Source organism: Hipposideros armiger, unplaced genomic scaffold, assembly GCF_001890085.2.
Source record: "Hipposideros armiger isolate ML-2016 unplaced genomic scaffold, ASM189008v1 scaffold_406, whole genome shotgun sequence".
NCBI lineage: Eukaryota > Metazoa > Chordata > Mammalia > Chiroptera > Hipposideridae > Hipposideros > Hipposideros armiger.
This window is the reverse complement of record NW_017731756.1, coordinates 386,737-393,421: the sequence shown is the minus strand read 5'-3', so window position 1 is coordinate 393,421 and position 6,685 is coordinate 386,737. Positions and strand designations below refer to the sequence as shown.

The 6,685-nt window shown below is 44.9% G+C and overlaps 1 protein-coding gene across 1 annotated transcript in view; it reads left to right on the top strand.

Annotated features, from left to right (window-relative positions):
- Window positions 1-5,993, top strand: part of THNSL2 (threonine synthase like 2) — a 14,683-nt gene extending 8,690 nt beyond the window's left edge. The window contains exons 5-8 of the mRNA XM_019663823.1: window positions 454-685; window positions 814-939; window positions 3,112-3,263; window positions 3,687-5,993. Of these exons, the coding sequence (XP_019519368.1) occupies window positions 454-685; window positions 814-939; window positions 3,112-3,263; window positions 3,687-3,912 (736 nt within the window). The 3' untranslated portion in view covers window positions 3,913-5,993. The remainder of the gene's footprint in view (window positions 1-453; window positions 686-813; window positions 940-3,111; window positions 3,264-3,686) is intronic.
- Window positions 5,994-6,685: the final 692 nt, after the last annotated feature.

The window sequence follows — 6,685 nt, the reverse complement described above, 5'->3', positions numbered from 1 at the left end:
CCAGACTGTTTTTCATAACAGCTGCACCATTTTACATTCCCACCAACAATGTATGAGGGTTCCAGTGAATCACACCCTGATTAAAACATGTTATCTGTCTTTTTCATTCTAGCCATCCTAATGGGTATGAAATGGTATGTCATTGTGGTTTTGGTTTGTAGTTTCCTGATAACTAATGATGTTGAGTATCTTTTCATGTGTTCATTTGCCATCTGTATGTCTTCTTTGGAGAAATGCCTATTCAAGTCCTTTGCCCATTTTTAAATTGGGTTATTTGTATTTTTATTGTTGAGTTGTAACAGTTCTTTATATATTCTGGATACAGGTCTCTTATCAGATATATGATTTGCAAGTAGTTTTTCCCATTCTGTGGATTACCTTTTCATTTTCTTGATACTGTCCTTTTAAGCACAAAAGATTCAAAAGCACAAAAGTTTCTTACCTTTGATGAAGTCCAGTTCTCCATTTTTTTCTTTTGTTGTTTGTGCTTTTGGTGTCATGTCTAAGAAGCCATTGTTCTTCTCTCTTGTCCAAAGCTGGGTGCATTGCCCAGAAGATGGGCCTGCCCATCCGCCTGGTGGCGGCAGTGAACCTCAATGACATCATCCACAGGACTGTCCAGAGAGGAGACTTCTCTCTGTCGGAGACTGTCAAACCAACCTTGGCATCAGCTATGGACATTCAGGTGCGACCTGTGGGGAGGTGTGCAGAGCTGGTCAGGCGTTGGTTGGGTGGGGATGGACCAGGGCTGGGATCAGAGTGCCCACCCCATCCCCCACCCCCAACACACACACATCCTGCCTTTCTGCCCAGGTGCCCTACAACATGGAGAGGATTTTCTGGCTGCTATCTGATTCTGACAGCCAGGTGACAAGAACCCTCATGGAGCAGTTTGAGAGGACCCAAAGTGTGAGTCTACCTAAGGAGCTGCAAAGCAAGGTCAGTCACCACCCACATATCACAGAGAACGGAAAGCGTGCAGCGCCAAGTCACAACCAGACTTGGGGTTTGAAAATCTGTTCAAGCGAAGGGGACACATATTATTTGAGCACCTACTATGAATCTGGAACTTTTGCAGTCACTTTATGTGGATTCATTTATTGAATGAGAGAGGCAGTAGAGAGTATTGGCTTAGAGTCAGACGGGGCTCAACTCCAAGCCAACTGTGGGACCTTGAACCAGATTCTTCAACTTGGTGTGCCTCAGTTTCCTCATCTGTAAACTGGGGATAATAAGAATGCCTACCTCAGAGCCTTATTAAAGATTTAAGTCAAATAATATCCATGAAGCACTTTGACTACTGCCAGGCAAGCTAGAGCTTGATATATTAATTATTATTATTTATATTTATTACTGTTGTTGATTTCCAGTAATAACAACTGGAAGCCACTCTGTCTATCCAGTTTGTCCTATTAGCTTTTTTTTTTTTTAAGGAGGTGAAATTTTATCTAAGGAGGAATCTAGTTGGGAGAGATGGCTTTCATTTTAATGCCACCTGGTGATGGTCACTTATTTTGTGTTTAAAAAAAACCCCACAAAAAGCAATTTTATATGTTGAAATTGCCTTTAATTTTCTCTATCACATTCCCACCAAGTGATCATCCGACTGTAGGTATATCTTCAGGACCAGGACCTCACTACCTCACATCAGCTCTAATCATTACAAAGCTCTTTATGTTGAACTACAATCTGCTCTTCTTAGCTTGTGCATTGCTGCGCAGTCTTATTCCCATATTTGAAGAGGATCTCCATTTACCTGCTAAGCCTTCCTGGTTCCTTTAGCTGTGTCTTACATGACATAATTTTGAGTGGTCAATGTCCATCTTCAAGGCTTGTTCCCAGAACTGGATACAGTTCTCTGGGCTTGGCCACCCATACAGATCAGAGCAGAATGTCTGTCTCCTGGAATCTGTGCTGCTTTTGATGTAACCTGGCCTAGTCAGTTCAGGCTGCTGTAACAACATACCATAGACTGGGTGGCTTATAAACAACACAAATTCATTTCTCACAGTTCTGGAGGCTGAAAGTCTGACAGGGTGCCAACATGGTTGAATTCTGGTGAGGGGCTTCTGCCAGATTGCAGATGGCCACCTTCTCGTATCCTCATATGGTGGAAAGAGCTTTACTTAGCTCTCTGGCCTCTTTTTATAAAGACACTAATCTCATTCAACCTCATTACCTAATTACCTCCCAAAGACCCCACCTCCAAATACCATCACAATATATGAATTTTGGGGGCGGGGGGGGGAGGGCACAAACATTCAGACCATAACACAACCAGAGATCAACTTACTTGGTTAATGGTTTGTTTTGACATCCACATTCTTTCTCCTCGTGTAAAGGAGGTGCTCCATGAAGAAAGACACTATATCCTTCAGTTCTTCATTCTCTCCCTGGCTGTACATGTAGAAGACACTCCATCTACTAAAACAGCATTCATTCAATCATTCATATTACATATATACTGTAAGCCAGAAACCGCTAGGTGCTGGAGACACAAAGATAAATAAAATACATTCATTGTCTTCTGTGAGCCCTAATACAAACAATATATAATGCCCTATGACCATTTTGCAGTCGAGTATATGTAGGGTGTTTGGCCCGTCGCAGGCAGACAATACATTTTCAGAGAATGATCAAATAAACCCTCTACATTGAAGGGACACCGAGAAGGGAGTCTTTCTCTGTCTGAGGGTAGCAGGGAGGTTTACTAGAGATGGTGCTACATGAGCTGGGTGGAAACTGACGAGAAGGTGTTCTCATGCCCTCAGGAACGAGTGCACCAACAACAAAGCACCAGGAAACTTTGAATGCCCTTAACCTTCTGTGTTTTTGCAGTTGTGGAATAAGACTATATACTAATTTGTTGATTCATGAGCCAAATCCTAGCTCAGTTTATTAACCTGAAACTCAAATGCATTCTTCTCTCAAGTTGAGTGAATCAGCTTAAAACTGGGAAATGTGGGAAAACAGATTTTTTCTCTGAGCTGAATCTAAGCCATTCAATTTGAACATTTCATTTGAGTCTCTGGTGTCGACTGGCTCTGTTATATAGTAGTTTTGGTCACCTTTCTCCCTGATTTCCACTGCTCTAACCCTGGGACCTGTCAGCTTTCAGCGGCAGTGACATCTGAGTCAGTGTCGGATGAGGCCATCACCCAGACCATGGGCCGCTGCTGGGAAGAGAACCAATACTTGCTGTGCCCTCACTCGGCTGTGGCTGTGAGCTACCATTACCAGCAGATGGACAGGCAGCAGCCCAGGTATGGCTGTGGGCTTCTGGGTGGGGGGGAAACCTTTGGCTTTTAGGGTTCCTCCTCTTCCCCAAGCAGGAGAGACAGTAATGTGAATAAATGGCTTTAATGAGCATGATGGGTGCTCTGTGGAACTATGCCCCAAGAACCATGGTCCCAGAAGAGGGTGCATTATAGCTATCCCAGGGACAGCCAGTGTGAGAGGTGGCGGTTGAGCTGGGCCTTTGACAAAAAGAAGCAATTTGTTCAATGGTCATTGTAGAGATAAGCTCAACGTACTAAACATCTGTTTGTCTCTTTCTCCTCCATGCCCCGCACTACCCCTAACCTTCCACTGTTCCTTCCCCTCCCTTTTCCCCTTCTCCTTTCTGTACCTGTCCTTCTATCTATTGTCCCCCTCCCACTTGTTTCCACCCACTCCACCCCTCACAGCCCTCCCCGGTGTTGTCTGGCCCCTGCCTCTGCAGCCAAGTTCCCAGAAGCTGTCCTGGCTGCTGGGCTGACCCCAGAGACTCCTTCGGAGATCTTAACCCTGGAGAAAAAGGAGACACGCTGTACCCCAATGCGGAAAAGTGATGACTGGACACTGATACTTCGGAACACAATTGAGGACATAGGCCAGCGGTGGACGGGTTACTGCCTGAATGCCTCCGAATAGCCAGGCTGGAGTTGGCATCCTTTAGGCTTCAGACCCTGTGGTGGTGGTGGTGGTGGGAGGGGGTGCCCTTTGAGCTGCCTTGTGCATCTTCTCCCTGTTAAGACTTGGTGTAGGATGTTCCCAGGAGGCTGCTCAGTGGAGTCTGGAGCCAGCTGTCTTTGTTCTGCGCTCTCACCATGGCGGTGTGGTGCCTGGTCACTAGGAAGGCTGGGTAGGGTTATGGATGGTTGTTGGAGGTGCCTACCCACCGCCAAACGGTGCGGGGGCATCACTGCTGCATGTGAAAGCTTCAGGGCCTTCAAATGAAGAGCCTTAGGTACAGAGTCTATCTCAGCTCCAGAGTTTAGGATCCCAGACCCTAAACCTATGCAGGTGGGGGCTGCTCACTTCATTAGCATAGGTCTGCGGCTCACAGTGTCAGAGCCTGTTTATCCAGGGGTCCTTGCCTGCTTCTATTCTACCCTGCTGAAATGTTGGGAATCCCTAGAATACAAGTGCATATCCAGTGTGATGGTGACTCTGCATGGCTTGTGGGCAAAGGATGGCAGCTGCCAAGTGGTGCTGGTGGTGCTGTGGTGTGTGCTACATTCACCAGCTGCTTCAGATTGGCCCAATGTCAAGGGGACAGCAGGGCAGGCAGCAGGGCAGCCTGCACAGGTGGTGGTAGGGAACAGGGTTGAGGTGTGGGGAAGTGTGCTCCTCAAGGTGCAAACTGAGTCAAGTTCATGTATCAGGTTCACCTGATGTATCAGGTTCGTCATGTATCAGGTTCACCTACTTTATTAAACCAGGGCATATGTCATAGCCACAAGCAGCAATGATCCCTTGTTGACCACTAAATAAAGCCCAGATGCCTACATTTCCATAGGTACCTTCAGAATCATGCTGCCCCAGAGAAATCAAATCATTCTTTCCTCTGAAAACATGACTCCCACTCTCCCCTCTCCATGCCTCCAACCCTGCACTTGCCTCTGTGAGACTGTCCTTTGATGAAGCCACAAGACCCATCCCACAGACTATTGAAGTCTTGGTTCCTGTGTCTTGTTTGCTATGGAGTTGGCTCTCATCAGCCCAGCTAGAAATAATGATTCCTATTTTTGAACTCTGAAGTCAGAACTTTAACTGTAGGTTTCTTAAGGTATATATTTCCCCCATATCCTATTTTATGGTTCTCTGCATTATCACCCCATCTCTAAGCTTCTTGAAAATGGGAACCATTGTTTAACACAGTGGGCTGAAACTTTTTGGATTTGCCCCATTGATTAAAAAAATTTTAATGTATTCTCCCAACTTATTGATACTAAATTATGTATACATTACACAAACCATGTGCTAAAATAAGAATGAAGGAATAATAAAAACTACATTTCTCTGTCCTCCCCATACTCCATTGGGTTGTCTTGTGGGCCCGTCTTTGGCAGTCCCGTTTAAGCACAGTGCCTGGTGCATTCTGTAAGCAGCCAGGAACCAGGGCCACAGCCCCCGTGATGACACATCTGCCTGACACTGCGGTGGTTCTCAGAGTGTGGCCCTGCGGCCTCCTTAAAACGCACACTCCAGGGTGGGGCCCCAACATGTCCAGAGGCTGATTTCTGGACATGAGGTGGTCATCCGTGGCTCTTTCAAATTTCCCAAGTAAGACTTCTGTGCGTTCTAATTTGCGAAACCGTGACTGGGGACTTTTAAGTTCACAAATAGTTTTCTTTCACTGTGAGGTGTGCTTTATTTTCCCAAAGGCATGCTTAATTCCTTCTGCTGCTTTCATGATCTACCCCCGCACTGTCCAGTTAGGTAGCCACTAGACACGTGTGACTGTTGAGCACTTGAAATGTGAATAGTACAACTAAGGAACTGAATTTTTAATTTTATTTAATTGTCATTAATTTACATTTAAAGTTCAAAACTATTACTTGGTTTGGTGATTGAAAAACTTTTAAGTATGTTGGGAAAATGCTGGTATGTGAATCTGCTTTTTCAGCTGTGAATTTTATGAAGTATATAAAATACAGATAAGTATTTCCAATGAAAATTTATTTAGAACACTAAAATAAAACATTGATGTATGCTACAGTTGTAAAATACTTATTGGATTTCAAAGACTTTGAAAGAAAAAAATCGAACATATTTCATTAATAATTTTATATTGATTACATACTGAAAGGATAATATTTTCATGTTGGGATAAATAAAATATATTATCAAAATCAATTTCATCATTTTCCTTTTATAAGGTCATTTAAAGTTATATTTGTGGCTCACATGGTATTTCTATGGACAGCAGTGATCTAGAGCTTAACCTTGGCTTTTTGTACACATGAACCACCACACATAGTTGTGGGTTTGGTTATATTACTGGATTCAGGTTCTGTGTGGATTGAAGGGGTTTTTAGACAAATGCAAATATGTGAATGTCAACACAAGCCTCATTCATGCCCGGCTCACTGGGGTCCCCTCTGGAAGGCAGGTGAGGCAGGCACTGCATGGAGGGAGATTTGGGGCCACTAGAGGGTGCTATTGCTACCACTTGGCTGCTGTGAAAGGACCCAGTGGGTATCTGGCCCCCGGAACCCTCCTCCCCTGCCAAAAGGCCTAAAGGAGTTGGTCGCCCAGGCTGATCTCTGCCTGACATCCCCACATCAGAACATGCCAGCCCTGCATCTCTGTGGTGCTCAGGGACTGAATGGAGAGACCAGAGGGCACCCTCTTACTGGACAACTTGACATTGAGGGATGCTGGACACACAGGAGGATAGAAGAAGCATCCTAAAGGAATG